Source organism: Lagopus leucura, unplaced genomic scaffold (assembly GCF_019238085.1).
Source record: "Lagopus leucura isolate 7727_CA_CO unplaced genomic scaffold, USGS_WTPT01 Super-Scaffold_702, whole genome shotgun sequence".
Taxonomy (NCBI): domain Eukaryota; kingdom Metazoa; phylum Chordata; class Aves; order Galliformes; family Phasianidae; genus Lagopus; species Lagopus leucura.
Genome location: NW_024962254.1, coordinates 3,694,645 through 3,714,169, shown reverse-complemented (window position 1 = coordinate 3,714,169; position 19,525 = coordinate 3,694,645). Strand labels below are relative to the sequence as shown.

Sequence of the window (19,525 nt, the reverse complement as noted above, 5' to 3'; positions counted from 1 at the left end):
TACCCTCTTTTTACTTTTGTGAAGTCAAAAGCCACCTGTCTGTAGGAAACTGCCTTTTCATTCAGGTACCTGCTATACCGCCTGATAAATGTTGACATGTCATAGCCTAAAAAACAGTTAAAAAGATGTTTCAGAAGCCTATTGCTTATCAGTCATAAATGGCCTGGGTTGAAAAGAACCACAATGATCATCTAGTTTCAACCCCAATGCCATAGGCAGGGTCACCAGCCCCTACACCAGGCTGCGCAGAGCCACATCCAGCCTGGCCTTGAATGCCTCCAGGGATGGGGCATCCATAGCCTCCTTGGGCAGCCTGTTCCAGTGCATCACCACCCTCTGATTGAAAAGCTGCCTCCTAATATCTAACCTAAACCTCCCCTGTCTCAGCTTAAAACCATTCCCCCTTGTTCTATCACTATACACCCATGTAAACAGCCATTCCCCCCCCCCGTTAGGCTTATACTCTCTCTTCAAGTAACTGCAAGACCACAACAAGGTCTCCCCAGAGCCGCCTCTTCTCCAAGCTAAACAAGCCCAGTTCCCTCAATTCACTTACTCTCAAAGTGCAGGACACCAAAGGCAGCATCATTCTATTTTTGCCTGGATTTATATGGTTAGCTTGCCTATGTTACCAACAGCAGTGCATGTCATTGTATTCAGCATGTAAATCAATAAAATTATTCAATTTAGCAGACCTTGGGCTGCCACTGAAAAGGCTGCTGTCCCCAGGCAACCACCCAGTACACCTGTTTTAGAACACCCATAGAAAAATTGTAACAAGCTGTACAAAAAGCAATGCAGGAGGAAGAAAAATAGACAGGCAATGACATGCATCATCAGAACTGCACTGAACTGTAGTAGAACTGAATGAAGTAAAACCTTATTACCTACAGAATTAGTCTCAAAGATGAGTAGGACACTGTGAACAATTTTGAAATACATTTGTTTTGTTTGCGTACCTCACTCATACACTGCATGCAACTGCAACACATTGAGATTTAATGATCACAATATGCCCTTCAAACAGAGAACTGTTTTCAGAAATCAGGAATACCATCTTGGATTTGTGCAACTAAGGAAGTCTTTTTTAGAAAAGATTTCCAAAGCAAATTCCTCCAGCACATAACTTCTATATAGCAGCACTCTAAATTAAGAAAAGCAGTCTGAGCTAAAACACACAATAATTACTTCTCCAGGGCCAAGTTCCATCAAAATTACTGAGTTGTATTTGCCAGCACACTACTGCACTGCTGCTGCTTAACAAAAACGATACCTTACCTTGCAATCCACTTTTGTCTAGGAAGTTGCTCAAATTAAACAACGTGTTTCTGGACGCCAGATACTGGATAAAGCGCTGAATGAAAAGAACAATTGGAAATTTTACCACACAGACCCCAGGTTGGAACTGAGGTAATAACAGAAGCTTCATGGTGCAATGCATGAAATTCAGCCTTCAGGCTTTACCATTTATTTCAAGTATGCAAACTATCACAAAAACTCAGTTAACTGTAATACTAAGCCTGAAAGACTTCATTTAAGCCAGAATGATGTATCAGAAGCTTCTAAAAAAACAAAAAAAAAAAAAAAAAATTCCCCACCAAATATATTAACATGCCCACAATTATTTCACCAGTTTCCTTTTTGAAAGTTTATTTCAATATCATGTAATTTCACTCAGCACATGGTTAAATACTACTTAGCTTAAGCATCAAAATCAGGTGACATACGTCCACCTGCTTATGGACTAAGCATTAAATAAACGTAAGAATCCATACAAAGCATTAACATCACAGCACCATGCTTAGCATACCTCAAATTAGTTCAACGTAGTTCTGAACTGTTTCATAAAATGAATGATGTGACATCTTTTAAAAGACCTTTCAGGTTGCTGGCAGCAGATTTAAGTCAGTAGGAAAAATTATTTTGTCTTATGAAGCACTCTCTAGAGCATGGCTACAAATATAAACCAGACGACCATTCACGATAACATTTTGACAGAAGAAAAATAATTCTGATTAATATAGTGTGTCCTAAATTATTTTCATTAGCATAAACAGAAAAAAGACTAGAGAAGACTAACGCACTCGGTACTCTGACAAAGGACATAAATGAAAGGTGGAAGATCAAATGCTTCCCAGTTTCTTATAGAGCACTTTGTGGATTCTTTATGATCTTCTAGATATCTTTAACTCTCCACTGGACTTTCATCCCCAATCATGAAACTTAATTTCCATATTTACTGTCCAAGTGCTATTTCTAGCTGCAAAGTTTCTTTTCAAGAAGCACTCAGCATCGTTACTTTTGCAATACGTTTGGCAATCAAAGTTTATTTGGCAGTTTTATTTTTCACATGGCAAGTACTTCAGACAATGGCACCTTAACTTACTGTGAATTGTATTGGCATCAGCATGAAACTTTAGACTCCAAAAGCAAACAGAGGAGAATGTCAGAGATTATTTTGGAAAGAGCCAATTAGCCCAGCAATGATGCTTAATGTCAACATGAGAAGTTTGCCCTCTTGTGGCTAACTTAGCTTCAAAGGACAGATTCAGTGCATTTCACCAAGACCAGAAACTCTGCAGCCAATCTGCAAGAGAAACCTCTGAGTGGGCATACATACATGTATCTAAGTACTTTACAGAACCACAGAATGGCCAGGGTTGGAAGGGACCTCAAGGATCATGAATCTCCAACCCCCCTGCCACACACAGGGCCACCAACCTCCACATTTAATACCAGAGCAGGCCGTCCAGGGCCCCATCCAACCTTGAATACCTCCAGGGACGGGGCATCCACAACCTCTCTGGGCAGCTGTTCCAGCACCTCTCTCACAGTAAAGAACTTCCCCCTGACATCCAACCTAAATCTTCCCTCCCTCAACTTAAAACCATTTCCCGTCATCCTGCAGTTATCAACCCTTTCAAAGAGTTGATTCCCCTCCTGTTTGTAGGCTCCCTTGGGGTACTGAAAGGCTGCAATGAGGTCACCCCACAGCCTTCTTTTCTCCAGCTCCCTCAGCCTGTCTTTGTAGGGGAGCTGCTCCAGCCCCCTGATCATCTTTGCGGCCCTCCTCTGGACCCTCTCCAACTGTTCTGTCTTTCTTATACTGGGGGCTCCAGACCTGCACACTGTACTCCAGATGGGGCCTCAAGAGCAGAGCAGAATATTATTTGGTCTTCACTACAAAGTAGTGCTTGTAAATTCTTAAAGCTACCCCTTAATTCCCAACTTCATATACACTATGCTATACTGTTTGCAATACCAACCAATGCTTACAGTGTTTCTCATAAAGCCTGATAAGTTATTTTTTTGAGATGTGGGAAATCCAAGCAGCCGCCGTGCTTGGCATTGTGAGAAGTAAGGCCCCACAAGAACTCAAATTGTGAAGCAAAACAAGCTTATTGCTTTTTGTTTTGAATTGGTGTTTTACTCATTTAATTGTGCTACAGTATGCAATGTTACTGGTCTGTCCACACTCAAAGCCACAGGCACGCATTCTGCCTTTGCTGCAGAAGGCTGAGTGGTGATGGTCACAATCAGTTACCTTGAATTTTCAGTAATTAAAACAACACTGCCAAGGAAAAGGTACCTCCAGCTCTCAACACACAGTTTTGATTCAAGCACTACGAACTTTGAAGTAGAAAAACATAATACTCTGCCCATGTTCATGCAATTTTTGGCAAAAATAATCATAGGATCACAAGGTTGGAAAGGACCTACAAAATCAACCATTCAAAATCAACCAGTTCAACCATCCTCCCATTATCATTGCTACCACAAGCACTAAACCACATCTCATAGCTCCTCTTCCAGACAATAAATAATTACTGAAAGGATTTAGCTGACATTTATGGAAACAAAGTGCTTTAACCATTCTCAGACATAATATTTTCTGCATTACCTCATTTCCATACACCATTAGATGATGGGTTGTGATGAGAGATTTGAAGACCACCACCCAGCTACTGTTGGTAGTTCTTTCAAACAAACTGTCTGCCAGCTGTGGGATGTTCACATTCATCTCATTTGTGCACTGGATTAAATCTGCAATGCAATAATAAAAAATTCTGTAAGTTATAAGAAAGAAAATCAGTGAAATACAAAAAACACCGTGTTAACTTCATAAAGTAATATTTTCTATGAAAACTGAATGTCTTTCCAAGAAAAAAAATATCTGAAAAGCAGTCAACTAGAACCTCATTAACACAAATATGACTCTTCTCACTGCCAAGATCTCAGGTCCTTAATTGTTTCTGCAGTTGCCTTACAAGGTCCTGGAACAGAAGCACCAGAATAATCTATGCTACCTCTGACTAATAACTCCCAGCTTCAAGTTATCTAACTCTTTAAAGAGCAATAGAGTTCTTACTTGTTACTATTTAATGAAGTCTTGCTGGAAGACTGGAATTAATCATAACACATGAAACCTCCCATTTCTGGCTTTTCAATGGACCAATGAACCCCTCCAGCCAGTGGTTCAACGTGACTAAAACTGAAAGATCACTCAGCCTTGATACAACGCAATCAACACCTCCAAAAGAGCAGCAGAGCAAAAGATTAAGAATGAGCCTCTAGCTACAGTGCAGAGGCTGACAGATTCATTTACCTAAAACTAAATTGGCTGCAACTAGAAACACGGCTAGAAGCAAAGCAAAACAACCAAGGCTGGGTAGCTGAAACAAAGCTATCCAGTTTTTTGTTCTGCATGAATTTCTGGCAAACAAGATCTACTGAATCCTGAGATGGTTGTTTAAATAAGTAATCCTTTTCATCTCTTAGATCTGGTAGAGCCAAAAATGTGTCATCAGGAGCAGCCCAGCTTATTATGTAGCAAATACTAAGGAAAAATCCATTAACTTGGTTTCAAATGCTGATGAAGGAAGTGAAGACTTCAGATCACAATGCTACAGAAACTAAAGCAGAAGCAACTATTTACATTCAACTGTGATACAACACGGCTTGGTAGCACTAAATACTAAGTTTTTACTTCCTTCAACAGAAGACAGATGACATTTCACTGTCATTACAGTGAAAATTGTATAAATTTTCATATAAAGCAGTTATTTTCCCTCAGACTCAAAGCCTTACCAATGGCCATACTTCAATATGGATCAAGACTAGAGCCCTATCTGTCATCTACTAGGATTTTAAGCAGATCCTATGATTCCAGTTAATTCCAAATGCAAACATTTAATCTTTGAAGACAGAAGTTTTCTATTCTGCTACGAATGAACTCTTATGAGTGACTGAAGTCAGGCAGGACTCTCTTCAGACACAAGCAGCAGGTAACATACGCCTACTGTAAACTCCGAACTAGTAGAGTCAGAACTGAAAACGCTGGTATTTACAAGTTTAATAATTAAAGGAAGCAAGCAGGAAATGATTTCCACATTCAAAAATGTGAGATGGAGTGATTAGCCATTCCTTGATCTACAAGTAAAACTGATGACTACAGGCATTCATGACCTCACTTTTAAGGTATGGTTATCTATTACTGGATGATGACTTTAGGTGTTAAGACAAGGTGAGGATATTGCTCAGCAATAGGTATGTTCTGAGCTGGCCATTAAAACCAAGCCCTGAAGCTTCTTGATTCCTGACACCTAACGAATAATGTAAGAAGTTCTGTGCAAGGCTATCAAACAGGAATACACATTAAGTGTAAAGGTATGCATCACAGTACATCAAGTCACACACCACAGCCTAAGAGTGCAATGCAAGTTAGAAAGTGAGAACTCCTAAACACAACATTTGCCACATAGTCAATCATAATGAGGTATCATTTAAACCCATTACCTTGAACTGCTAAACAATTACATCTGTTCTAGAAGACATTTTACACTGGTAGAAGTGTTTTTAAAGAAAACAGCTTTCAAATCATGTCTTGATATCTGTCGCTGTGTGTAAAAGAAAACAGCCTTTGTGACAGCTGCTGAAAACCATCCCTCACAGCACTGATGAATGCTTATGTGAAAAGCATGTGAATGAACTTGGTGAGTGGGGGAAGAGGGGAAGGCACATTAGGAAGGAGAAATAGCAGCCAACTGGGAGAAAATGGGCAAGAACAGGGGTAAACAGACAAGTCTAGCCTTGAGTGGAAGGAAATAAATTTGCAAATGCAAACAAGGGGAAGAGTTGGTACAAAACTCGTATTACTGCAAAATTAGTCCAGCAAAATAAAAAGCTTCTTTCTGTACAAAAGGCAGGTTGAACAGATGTATGGAAGGTTTTATGTGGAAGATGCTTTTTCCATCAGCACAGATGCTTAGCAGTCTGGTACATCCTGATACCCTCAAGTGCCTTTATCATTGATGTAACTCTCCCGAAACAAGTCTAAAAGCTTCTTTGAAAGTATTTGCATGAGTAACACTGATTTGGTACAGAAATACTTGTACAGTTAGGCCTCAATTAGAGCAGGCATTTTTATGCTAACCATGGCTTAAGAAGCACAGCACAATATAGCAGAAGGGAATACAGCAGCCTGCACTCCACACTGCTGGGCCGGCTTTGCAGGAGCAGCCTCACATACGGTGTTGTTCTTCACCTCATCCCATCAATAACGGAGAGGCACAAACACGGTGATTTTCAACACCGTACACTTGATACAACCTGATTTCACACCCCTACCCACTACTAGCTCATGCTGCTAGTTACTGGGTGTGGTACGAGCAATACTATACAATAAAACCTGCACTACTTAGGGATAAGGCACTTCCAAAGCTTCAAAGAAAGCAGCAGTAAGCAACAGGAACTTTACCTTAAGCTTGGTGCTGGGTGGGACACTCGCATTGAGGAAAACTTTAAACAGCAACTAATGTACAGCCATATCCATGGGTGGAGGTGGAGACAGCCCAAAGTTCAGCAGGACAGTCAGAGTTGAAGGATGTGGGCTTATTCCATCAGCAGAAGAGAAGACAAAGGGAGGTAGGAGGGAGTACAAACATTACCTTCACTTGGACATTTTTGTGTGGTTTTTAACAGCAGGAGCACGACAAGCAGCAGACAGTACAGTGAGGGGAATTCTCATAGGAAAAAGGATCTTAAATGAAAGTGGTCAGGCACTGGAATCCATAAGGAAGCAGATCTTTTCCTGGGTACCCTGGTCAAGAAGGGTCAGATCAGCAGACTCTGAGGTCCCTCACTACCTAAACCAATTAATGACTTAATGCCCTGTGTATGGAAAGAGAATGAGAAAACGGACACACAGAAGTGACTTACAAAACTACAGTCCAACATGAATGCAAATTTCTAAAGGTTACGAGGCCTTAGATCTGTAAGGTGATACAGTTTGAAGAATTCCATTTCACCTATCCATATTAATTCAAGTGCCAAGTTTCAGCAAAGATTTTGAAATCACACAACTTTCCTATAAAACAGTTCCAGTCTTTTAAATGTAAGATATTCAATCTTTTTTCTGTTACATTAACTAAAATCTTCACTGCTAGATTACTTAAGCTAATTCAGTTTTTTAGATTTTATGCCTTTCCCCTCTAAAAAGGAAATCTTGGCAGGGAATCGTGTCTGGATTACAAACTTTCTAGCAGCACTAAAAGATGTGCCATTACACCTGCACCTAAGCAATCCTATTACTTAAATCTGCTGAAGTTGCCTAGCACAAAGCATGCAGCATCATATCATAGGTTACTCCAGGAGAGAGAAAGAAGTTATGTGCTCTCTGAACCAAGATATCTACAAACTTTACAACTGTTCATGCTTCATTACAGGACAGAACCAAATGATTCACTGTTTTTTTTCCCCTACAATATTACACAATTGATAGGTATCAGGTCAGAGAAGCATAGAGATGAAAAGTACAAGGCTGAAGATTCACACACAAGAAACAAGAAGCTACCTGCACACACAACAGCTCCTACAGGTTGGTTTCATACAGCACTTTCACCAGGTGTGTAGATGTGGATTAGCAAAACCCTTTATGCAATCACAGGGTTCCCAACCAACAGCAAAGCCAAGGCAGTCAGGCTTGGCAATACAGCAGCAAAGGCATCAGCAACTCATTATCCCAGAGAACAGGCGTGATTACAGCACGCGCTTGTGATCTGACCTGATGCAGAACCCCATCCTGCCCTAGGCATCCCCCCCAAGACAGAATTATAACTAACTCTTTGGTTTTCTCACACAGAGAACCCATCCGTATGAATTTATTTGGGGAATCTTACCTCCATTAATTTATCAATTAAAATTTGCCTTGAAAACAGATTTTGCTAGCTCAGACCATCATCTGCAGAAACCCGTTGAGTAGACTGAATGCAAGTCAAAATTACAAACTCAACCACTGTGCGTACACAAAGATGTACATTTTTTATTCTCATATTTTTATTCTCATTTTTAACATTTCTACCTAAAATACCAACCTGGAAATATTTCCAAGAATTGGATCTTCCAGACCAGAAACTGAGCCCTTCAAAGTAGGTCAAGCAACCGTGACAAATTCCTATTTTTGTAACCACTGCTTTTTCATCTGTTATTACACCAAAAATGCTATGTGGAGTAAGCACATAGTTATATTCTCCAATGTGCTTTGCTTTTTTTTTTGTTTGTTTTGTATCTTACCATAGCCATCCCATATGCAGCTAATTGAAATACTGATCAATCAACATTAGTATGCACACAGTGCCAAGAGTTTTAACTGCATTCTTCAGTTAAGAAAAGACTAAGTGGGAGAAGAAGGTAAATTGCATCCTATGAAACAAGGCAGAATCTACACTTACATATCCTAAGACAGATAAAATTCATTCAGTCCCTAAAATAAGCTTTGGTCAAACACAAAGAAGCTTGCAAGTCCCCTATTACTTTGATCAATAGTTACTTGCCAACTCACATCTGTGGTTCATTGAATAGGAATTCATGTTTGCTAAGACAACTGGAAAACCAATGTCTACTCTGGTCCAAACACAGCAACCAAACTCATCCAGCCCAAACTGCTCCAAAGCAGCATTTTTAACACTTTATGGGGAAGTCACTTTGTAAGCAACATCAAAATGAGCAACGGCATTTCCAGATTGCAGTGAAGGAGCTCATTATTCCACTGTTAACAAAAGGGAAAATACAGCAGTATTTTTCCAGATTGCCTAAATTTCATCTGAAGTAGGACCAAAATATTTCAGAGTGAGAGCATTTTGATCTTAATGAGTAATGTAGACAGTGCAGTTTTATGAAGATTACTGGAAAACATATAGGAAACAGGTACTGCAGTCCTGGAAAGCAGCTCACGTTCAGACCACAATTAGGAAAAAATACAGGTAACAGGTCCTGCTAGGTATTCAAGTGGTTTGCATTGGAGGAACGAGCCCAACACATTTATTTTTCAAAAGCCTGCTACAAAATACAGCTCTGAAAGAGTTCCACAGAACAAGCAGCTCAGCTGACCATTGTTCCCGTTCAAAGGATCTAATTTTCCCCACAGAATCCATTCCGTATGTAAAAGCAGCAATGCTTGGCAGTTGCATTTTCTTTCCTCCCCACTGCAGGTACCACTGCTGTGAGATCTCAGTGTTCCTCAATGCAGCTCACTGTAGTTCAGGCTGTGTCTGTCAGCCACCCGTCACAGAAACCGGGGTCACAAACACAGCATCACAATTGCAACATAAAGTATAGCAATGGGCACCTTAACGATAAAAAAAAAATGCCTTTCTGTGTGTTTTAACTCCAGAAACTACCATCCACAAGGAGTACAAAGCATGATTAAAGACAGGCAAGGATACCTACATTACATGAAACACCTCATTCCTCTCCAGCTACCAAAAAAGCAACACAGGAACGACACAGGTGATGGTGTATGCCCCATTAGCACCTGTGCTTATATATTCATATATGCATCTACTTTCTTCAGGCCCAACACAAGACTCTCATTTTTTCTCATCTATTTTGTGATCTTCTATAGACACACTTACACAGCTAAGTCCTGTTTTCTGATTTATTGATAGTTTAAGCACCACCCTGGTAGTCAAATACCTCACTGGAGTCATTACCTCCAAGCAGATGTACACACTACATACCTGTACTTCACAACAAGGGCATTGTCAAAGTTTAAAGGTCATTCTGAACAGACTACATACTTTCCAGACTTCACATGCTTCTTTACTGCAGAGAAACTCAGTGACCAAACAAGGGAAACACTACAGTGAACAAGCATGCTATTACACATTAAAACCTGCACTAAGAATTCTTAATTCCCTACACTTCCAAAAGAGTTACATATATATATTCTAAAATGGAAACTAGCAGAAGTTGCAGTACACCAGGAATAGAAAAGTGGCATTATGCAGCAAAATATGAAGGTGTCAGGAAGTTTTCATTGGCCTCAACACTGCAACTTGTCTTACCAGCAGGAAAGGCAATTAGAATTTGAATACACATTGATAGATCCAAAGAACAAGCCAGCTGTGCTTCAGTTCAGGTTTACCTAACTCGTAAATTTATACCCAAAGCCAAAACACATGGTGAAGCCATATATGCCTTTAAAAAAAAAAAAAAAAAAAGAATCATTTCACCTTCAACTCACTTCTTATAAAGTTATATCAGAAATCCAATAGAGCACAACCCATTCAGTGTGTGGCTTGGCTTTCTGACTCTGCAGAGATAACACACTGCTGGCTGACATTCTATTTGTGGCTAATCATTAATGATGGACTACGGGACAATGCTGATACGAAAATAATTCTCTGCATGAGTGTCCACTTGTTTATGATCAGTCCTTTTCCCCTTTCACCTCCAGCTGTACAAATGGATCTTAGTTAAGCTCTGAACTTAAGATTGCAAAGGCTATGAATTAAAGACTTCCCCCTTGCACTCTGAGTGCTCTCTCCATGAGATAGAATCATCTTTTCCAATCTCAGTGATTCCAAGATCATCAAGTCCAACCATCAACTAATCCCTACCATGCCCACTAACCACATCCTTCAGCGCCATACTCCATGTTCCTTCAGCACCTCTACCAACAGAGACTCCAGCATCTCCATAGGCAGCCTGTGCCAATACTTTCCCATTCTTTCTGAGAATTTTTCTTAATATCCAACCTGAACCTCCCCTGGCATAACTTAAAGTCATTACCTCTCATCCTGAGCATTCATTCAAGACAAAACATTCAAAGCTAAAACAGTTCTGTTGTATCACAGCTGTGAATGTGATACACAGTAGGGAAAAAATCTGGCATTTTTACTTAGCCCAACAGTTGAAACAGCAGAGCACAAACTGATGGTGCTCACAGGACATGCGTTCAATTGCTTTCACTACCTGTCTTGATCTTCGTTCTTCTAACTCCCAAGCTATAATCCTTGCTCCTGTGTTAAAGTCTCATCTTCTTACAGTAATACTTTTCACTCTAAGCAAATATTTCATCTCAGAAACAGAAAAAGAGATTTGAAAAGTTCCATCATTTGGTCAGCAATGTTCCATACAAACATCTATTAAATGCTTTCAGAGCTAGCGTGTTACCAAGGGCTGGATGAAAGTTTAGCAGATGCAATTCCTTCCCATAAGACACCACACAACACTGCAGCAGCTAATTGTGCCAACTTTCTATGAACTTTGCAAAAGAAATCAGAACATTAGAAGTCAGCAACTCTGCCTCTAACTGGTCTTTAATCTGAAACGATTGGATTTACACTGCTAGGAAGTTTGTCACTGGACAAAAGAAAGAGCATTTCCTTTGATTGTATTAAGAACACAGCTGAAGTGCTAATGGTGCTCTAAAATTCAATTTACTTTCACTAATTCTAAACAATTTTTCTGTGCTTAGGATTAACACTCCATAGGTCACCTCTGAGCAGCCAACAGGATCTCTGTACCAACGTCAATTTTAAATCCCGCTATCACATCCTCCTCCTAGCAGAGTAAAAACCAACCAACCGCTCCATTTATAACAATGTAGCATTTGGCAGCAGATCTGGAATGAAATAGAAACTGAATTTAGTCACAGACTGTAGCAGCAGCAAGGCTTTCCATAAGTCAGTGGTTGTCATTTCCTGACCTAAAAGATACTTTTTAACCTGAATACTTTGTATGAAGGGTAACATACAAGTCCAGAACTACTTTATCCAGCACCTGCTGACAAAAACCTCTATTCTAGATTATGAACACCATCCCCCCCCAGTTCTGACATATTTCCATATCTCTTAATATTAATTCTCAGTTTATGAAGTTGCAAGACAGTATTTTCCAAAAATTAAGACACAAAATGAACAAAGAACTCAAAAAGGCTCCACTGATAAACGCATACCAGTGCCAGCAGGAAAATTCACACAAAGCACTTAGAAAACATTTCAACAGCATTTAACACACACTATTCTTCAGCACTTGAGCATCAGAGGATTGAATTGTGCCATGAAAGGATTTTGGACATTTACACAAGACAGAGGAAATCCAAAATCCTATGATAAGACCAAAATACAGATGTTAGCTGATACCTACTCTGCCACATTCAAACCTGATTCTACGCATTCCAATTTAAGTGTTAAACTCTGACTTTGTGTACATACGATAAATTTCTACTTAATTTCCCAACTCTTCTATAGATGTTATTTTATTACAGGAAATACGATTAGAGTTCCTGGATACAAGTACTTTTCACTGGAAATCCAATTTGTCTAAAAACAATCAAAAATAATTGAGTGGGAATTAATACAAGCACGCAGTACTGACAATTTCTTGATTTCTTCTTCAAAAAGAAACATTTGGTAACTGTAGATGAAGCCTTTATAAAAACAAAAAGTCCAAATGACGTACTTAACTGATCAAGATAGAATGATGTTGGGTCTTAGTCTGAGCCAGTGAGATTTTTATCTGCCAGAAGGATATTACATAACCTGCATACATCCAAGAGCTGAAAGAATATTCCGTTATCTTCACCATTACCAGAAAATATCTGCCTTTGCATTTAAAGCAAAATATGCCACAAACAGTATTTTATCTGAGCTTAACGTTAACTTAGAATAGGAAGAAACCTACGTGCACCCAACTGCTTTACTAGATGAAGTCTTCTACAACACATTTCCCAGAGGCTTCATCCAACTCCCCTCAACTGGGAGATAAGGAAATGTACACTGCATGTTTCTCACAACAGTAAGAACTGCAGCTGGCAATTCCTCCTCTGCATATAACGTTTTTTCTAGGCATTAGATACACCAACTCAGGAAACTATTGCTGGAAGAGTTACAGAAACCTGAGAAGAACGACTTTGTTCAGGGCTCTCCACATTTCACAAGGAATGAGATTAATCTCATTCACAGTAGATAGGCAGAATAAAAGAAGCTGAAGGCAGGTTTAACATCATGTAGTATAACCTGCTTTACAGCCAGCAATTTCTAATTTCACTTCATCAAGCTGCATCTTGTCTTTTTATTCCTTTCAGTTCAAGTATGGCTGAAGTATTCTCTCCCATAGCTAAAACAGTGATTTCTAACTACAGTCCTTGGAAACTTTTTCTGTCAGTAATCCCATGAACTCAGCATTACTGCTGCAGGATGTTTCACAGTCTAGATTTACTCCTATGGCAACTCCTTGACAAATCCTCACTTCCCAAATTTGAGCACTGTAAAAACTGATCAAGATACCTTGTGTGAAAATAGAGTAGCTCAAAAGGGTTCAGCTCAACAGGGACTTCTCTGAGCAAGATGAGTTTAAACCAAAAACAAAGCACCCGTAAGTGAAATTATGGGGGGAAAAAAAGCTAAAATATAGGAAACAGCTCATGAAGCAATTGGAAAAACAGGGAACAGGTTTTTATTTGCTGTTGTGTTGCGTTTTTATTCGTTTTCTTAATTCTCATGTATGAGGACGTACCAAATTCTCATTTTGATCCAACATTTCTAATGGTAAACATTCAAAGTTCCCCACACTTAGAAACACTGCAGAAAATCACAGATCTAAGTTATGTTTGCAGACAGTTTCTGAAGACACAACAGATCACTGCACCCCTTATCAGTACCTACCCTCCAATGTACTGAATACCTTCATCACACTATTAAGGTTAACACTAAATGTTTTCTAAATCCCAACTCAACAGCACAGCCACATGCACGAACAATTCCCTCATTGCAGCTACATTTATCTCATTAATTCAGAAACAATTACTATTCATGAAGGCTCAAACAACTTGAAGTTTAAAACCTGAATGCACCAACACCCTGATTCCTCTACGCTGCTCCAAGCAGATGCATTTCTCCCAGGAAGAAGTAACAATTTCAAGAAGTTTTGCTTATCCTGCAAGCATCAGCACCTTATGCTTTCAGACAAGAGGAGATGCTCCAGCAGGAAAACCACCTGAATTGCCAGACCATCATAGCACAGTAAAGAAAATAAGTTGCACGTAAATCGGATCACAGAATTTTAAATTAATTCAGGTTGGGCAGTACCTCTGAAGGTCACCTGCTCCAATCCCACAGCTAGCAAGTGATCACCACTCATCTAACCAGAGCCTTGGTTAAACCCACGGATGGATCCCTTGAACACAAGTTTGTCAAAGGCAGCTACTTGTGTACCAGCATCAGTAACAAGTTTTGATCAGCACTATGAATTCACTTCTACCTTTTTTTTTTTCTTTTTTACAAAAGGAAAAGGCTATCAAGCTCACAGTTGAACAGATTTGACTAGATAGCTACTGCTACGAGCTAATTCCTTCCATTCTCACAATATTTTTACTCTGTAAGTTGAATACAAACCACAGTTTAACTTACTTAGATCTTGATTCTCGATTTATACTTCAGGTAAGTGAAGGGCCTTTTTCAGAGTGGTGGTGAGCACAACACAACTTGGGAAGAACAGGTTAGGAAAACCAACGGAGGAACAGTGAGCCTTAAATGACACTACCTCTATGACTCCCTCCCTGTAATATTTCACACACCCCCCTTTTTTTTTTTAATTATAAAAAGTCACCCCTAACCTGGGCTCAATCCTCAACCCCCATCAAACCAAAGGAAAGAGTAAGGTTTAGAAAGAACCTCACTTAACATGCAATCCCCCCCATTTCACCTCAGAAACAGGATCACAGAATCACCAAGGTTGGAAAAGACCTCCAAGATCACCCAGTCCAAACTACCACCAATACTTCCCCAAGCCATGTCCCTTAGTACAACATCTAAATGTTTTGTGAACAACACCAGGAATGGTGACTCCACCAACCCCCTTGGCTGCCACTCCTTAGGAGAGGAAATTTCCTTAACATCCAACCTGAATCTCCCCCCATGCAACTTGATGGATGCTCATTTTTAGGACATGTGTTTGTGAGGCAGCTCACTGACTTGAGACAGGGTGAGCTCATTCCATCACTTGCCACAAAATCATTTGAGTTGGAAGGGACCCTTAAAGATCAACCACTCCAAGTCCCCTGCAATGAACAGGGACACCTACAGCTTGATCATGTTGCTCAGAGCCCCACCTAGACTGACTCTGAAAGGCTCCAGGGATGGGACACCCATCAGTTCTTCAGGCAACTGTTCCATTGCTTCATTATCTTTATTGTAAAAATTTCTTTTCTACGACATACTCCTCTTTGAATGATATTAATTTCTCCAAAAACAGAAAAAGCTACCCCGAGTAGGGGAAAAAACACTCCACATGTTTTTTCTCACTCTCCAAAAAGAGAAGATGCATACAGAAGATGAAAATTGCCAGGAGTGCCTACAGAAAAGATGATTGCATGCAAAAGGGAGAAGAATAAGAGGAAACAGGGAAGGGCACCAGTCCTTCCACCAACACTATTTTCTGTCACCCGTTTTCTTAATAAACCTTTTTCTTTCAGTGCTCCCTACACTCTTCCAGTCATCTTTCCAGCTGATCTCTTCTGGATTCTCCTCAGTTCCACTTTCCCCTCCCCACCCACAAACGCAGCACACCAACAAAAACTCCCCTGCACCAAGGAGAAAGGAAGATGCTGTCCCCTGCTACATTCATTCCTCTGTATAAATACAGAAGGATACCCCACCTTTACTGCAGCCTAACACCAGTGTTTTACACTGAAAATAAGCCAAAAATTCTTGTAGTGCTCTTGCACTGCCAGATATTCCTTATTTCATACTCAGCTTTAACATCATCTTTACCCATTTAGAAAGCAGCTCTTCCATGGAGAACTGCCCCAGTTTGTCAATTTAACTTTGTCTTCTAATCTTGCCCTGAAGAGCAGCTTCAAACAATGCCAGCACATGCTATGTTCCAACACACCAGTTATTAACAAAAAATTACCAGTACAAACCTGGGAAGGACATATTCCACTCTAGCTATCTTCCAATTTGATGGCAAAACCCTGTATTTCAAAGCAGTTCTCTGCACTATTTTGTTTCTGAGATAATCATGCAGAAAAAATGCCAGGAAATTCTTTTAACCTGCCCCCATCAAGATCAATTTTTGTCATGAGGGAGAACCAGCAATCTAAGTGAAAGTCAATATAAAAGTATCTACAAGATAGTCAGCTTCCTAACGATTAATTTTCCAGTCCTTTCCTCTCCTTACAATTCATTTTTGTCTGCCGTCCTTAAGTATTCACATTTTCACAGGGAGAGCTGCCAAAGATTTAAGAGATTACTTGAGCCAGAATGAAAAATTTAATTTCAGAAGATGTTTACCAGCTCCTGCCAATCTGATTTCGACTAGCATACTAAAGTACCCCCCAACACAGCTTTGGATATGGATCTCCGGAGTGAATGCAGCATATTAGCAAAGTTAAAGGTTTAAATGAAAAACCATTTGCATTCCACGTTTTTCTGAAGACAAAAAAAAAGAAAAAAAAAAACTGGTTTGACAGAGTAAGCTACATTTCCACTAGGGTTTTTTTTTTTTTGCTGTTTTGTTTTAATTGCAGATTTCTTAGTGTATCATTTTTGTGTGTGAATTATGAAGCTCATAAGAAGTAAATGAATGTCTAAGATCTGCTTGCTTAGGTAAGATCCCCCCTTAGCCCCACTCCCCCCAAATAACACTTCAATAACGCTTTCTCTGACAACCAAGTTTTTCTCCTGCTGCAGTGTTCGTTACCACTGCAGACACTGAAAGTCTCACCAGTACTGCATTACTCTCTATAAGGATGAAGCCTCAAGTTCTCACTTTAAAAAATACAGCTCAACTACTTCCTGAGAACCCACATGCAGAGAAATGTCCAAGACCTGCTAAAACACTTCTGCTCCACATTAATCTTGTACTTTTTAAAACATACTTTATCCCCAAATTAGTCCAAAACAACTGTTTGCTTCCCATACCAAACACTGGTATATTATCCCCATTGGAAGCATCTCCAAATGCAGAGCCTTGATCTTATCTTTAAAAAATGCTAATAATGAGCCTACAGAACATTCTCTAAAGGTGATTCTTGATTACAAGATGAAAACTGCCTGCATTTGCCAACTCACATGACAGCGGCTGCATAAACAGAACATTTGCACTGAGCATTTAAAACCAAGGAGGAAGAAAATACTCCTTTTTCGCTGAACATGTGATCATTTCAATGAATCAAAATCACAAACAGTTATTTGTTCAACATTAAGTATTTCCAGAGCACAGCACTTTGAAGACTTGAGGATGCATCCACTTCTTCAGCTACAGTTAGTGCTCTGAGCGGTGCTGGCTGAGAACACATTAGGCCTGCAGTCTGAAGAGATCTTTGGGATGGGCAAGCTTTGATTGTGAACTACAGCCATCATATTTGATATTGAAGTATTTCAGCACACAGTATATCAGGAATAGTATGGATGGTTACACATCATGGTTGGATGCAAGCATGGTTAATTGTACAAGATGGAGTGCTGCTATTTTCTTCCAAAGTAATTACTCTGAAAACTGTACAGCTTCAACACTAATCTCCCACTGAAAGCAGGAAGCTATCCCAAGCAAACGGTGTACACATGCAAGTGCATCTTACAAGTCTCACTGAACAAGTTTTTAAGCCACAAAATTCTTCCAAGTCATTATTTAAGCAGGAATCACACATCGATCCCTTTTTCTCTTTTTTGTAAGGAGGAGCTGCATCTTTTAGTTAGTTTAATAGACAATAGCCAAGATGAGAAATGAAGCCATCCAACCTGAGGCTTCTGCAAAGCTGCATAAGATATGCTTGTCTCCTCCCATTTTTGAAAACAGACTTTGGAAGCAGGATTTCCTTTTCTACAAACCTAATTCAGAACAAGAATACAACACTTCACCTAAATGCTTTTGAGAGCTGTAAGGAAACACATTTGAGCAAAAGGAGGCCTACCCCTGAATTTGCCTACCTCCATCGGTGCTGAAGCTGCAGATAAAGATGCATACATATATCCACCCCCACAGAGCAAAGCATTTTGGTCAGACTATGACCTTCTCGAATTTCAAAGACCTCCAGCTTTCCCTGTTTCTCAAAAGCACTCATGCCAGAACACATCCTCCAGTATGCAACCTCCCCGGCTGCACATTGCCTGCAGAACACAAAGCAGGAGTATACTGATGTCCTCAGCAAACCAGTAATTACATAGCAAAATAAAAGCAATGTAATTAAAGCAGTACATTGTAATTGTAAAAATATTTAAATGCATAGTAGGATGTCTGTCTTGGCACTTGCCACCCTCCACAGCTTCCCCTGCAATAAACGGTTGCCCAGTTAATTACTAAGAGAAAAAAATCCTTCAGACATGGTTTTGTGGAAACATCTGCATTTGTCAAGAGTTCATATCAGTTTGTTGCACCAAATAAGATGCACCATCAAAAGATTCCAACGCTGCTAACACCATACATGACTTTTGTCCTTTTGTCCCTGCAGAATATCAGTTCAACCATGTTTTTAACCCATATTACTGAGAGAACAAAAGGCAAATGAACTTACCCTGCAGATACCGAGGTGTTCTGTATGCACTACAAAAATCAAGCTTGAGAGCTTCAAAAGCAGTTGTTTGTATCTTTAAGGAGTTTTATGTGGCCACAGGCTTATGAAGATCTACTCAGAGAAGTCATTGCAGAAATACTGACATTTAGCAGGACAACTGTTAAGAAGTAAACAGCGACATACTGTATGTGAAAAATACTGCTGTGTTCCATACCTGTTCTGTGCTCTATGACCAGCATGACTTCTCACATACCTACAAGTGGTTAAAATCAGATGGCTGCTTGCTGCTTTAGCTGACTGAACAGAGCTTGAGGGTTCTTCATGGCAACTGTAGCTCTGAGTTAAGCACTTGTAAGACATCATATAAAAAGCAGTCTAATGTAAGTGTACAGAGGGGAAAAAGTGGAGAAAAGTCAAGACAATCAAACTACTAACAAAGAATAATACAGCACAGCATGTATTTCATAAGGGAGTTCTCTTAAGGAATCTATCTTTTTTTCCTGAAATTTCTGTAAAAGCAGCTCATCAAATTCAAGCTAATAACCCTCAGTATTTTACCATAAGACTTCTCTCTCACTGACAAGAAACACTTGCTCAAAGCTTGCTGCAGAGCTTTTAGTTACCAAATCTCAGCTAATGGCTGAGGAGCAAAGACATTTTGATTATTTGCTGATCATAGCACATTAGCCTTTTTCTTAAAGGCAAACAAGGATTCCTGAAAAATGA

The 19,525-nt window shown here is 39.7% G+C and overlaps 1 protein-coding gene across 3 annotated transcripts in view; it reads right to left on the bottom strand.

Moving 5' to 3' along the window:
* Positions 1–19,525, bottom strand: part of PICALM (phosphatidylinositol binding clathrin assembly protein) — a 63,500-nt gene that overhangs the window by 33,112 nt on the left and 10,863 nt on the right. For all 3 annotated transcript variants that reach the window (XM_042862469.1, XM_042862468.1, XM_042862470.1), the window contains exons 2-4: positions 3,902–4,044; positions 1,279–1,354; positions 4–106 (exon numbers count right to left, since the gene is read on the bottom strand). In XM_042862469.1, the coding sequence (XP_042718403.1) occupies positions 4–106; positions 1,279–1,354; positions 3,902–4,044 (322 nt within the window). The remainder of the gene's footprint in view (positions 1–3; positions 107–1,278; positions 1,355–3,901; positions 4,045–19,525) is intronic.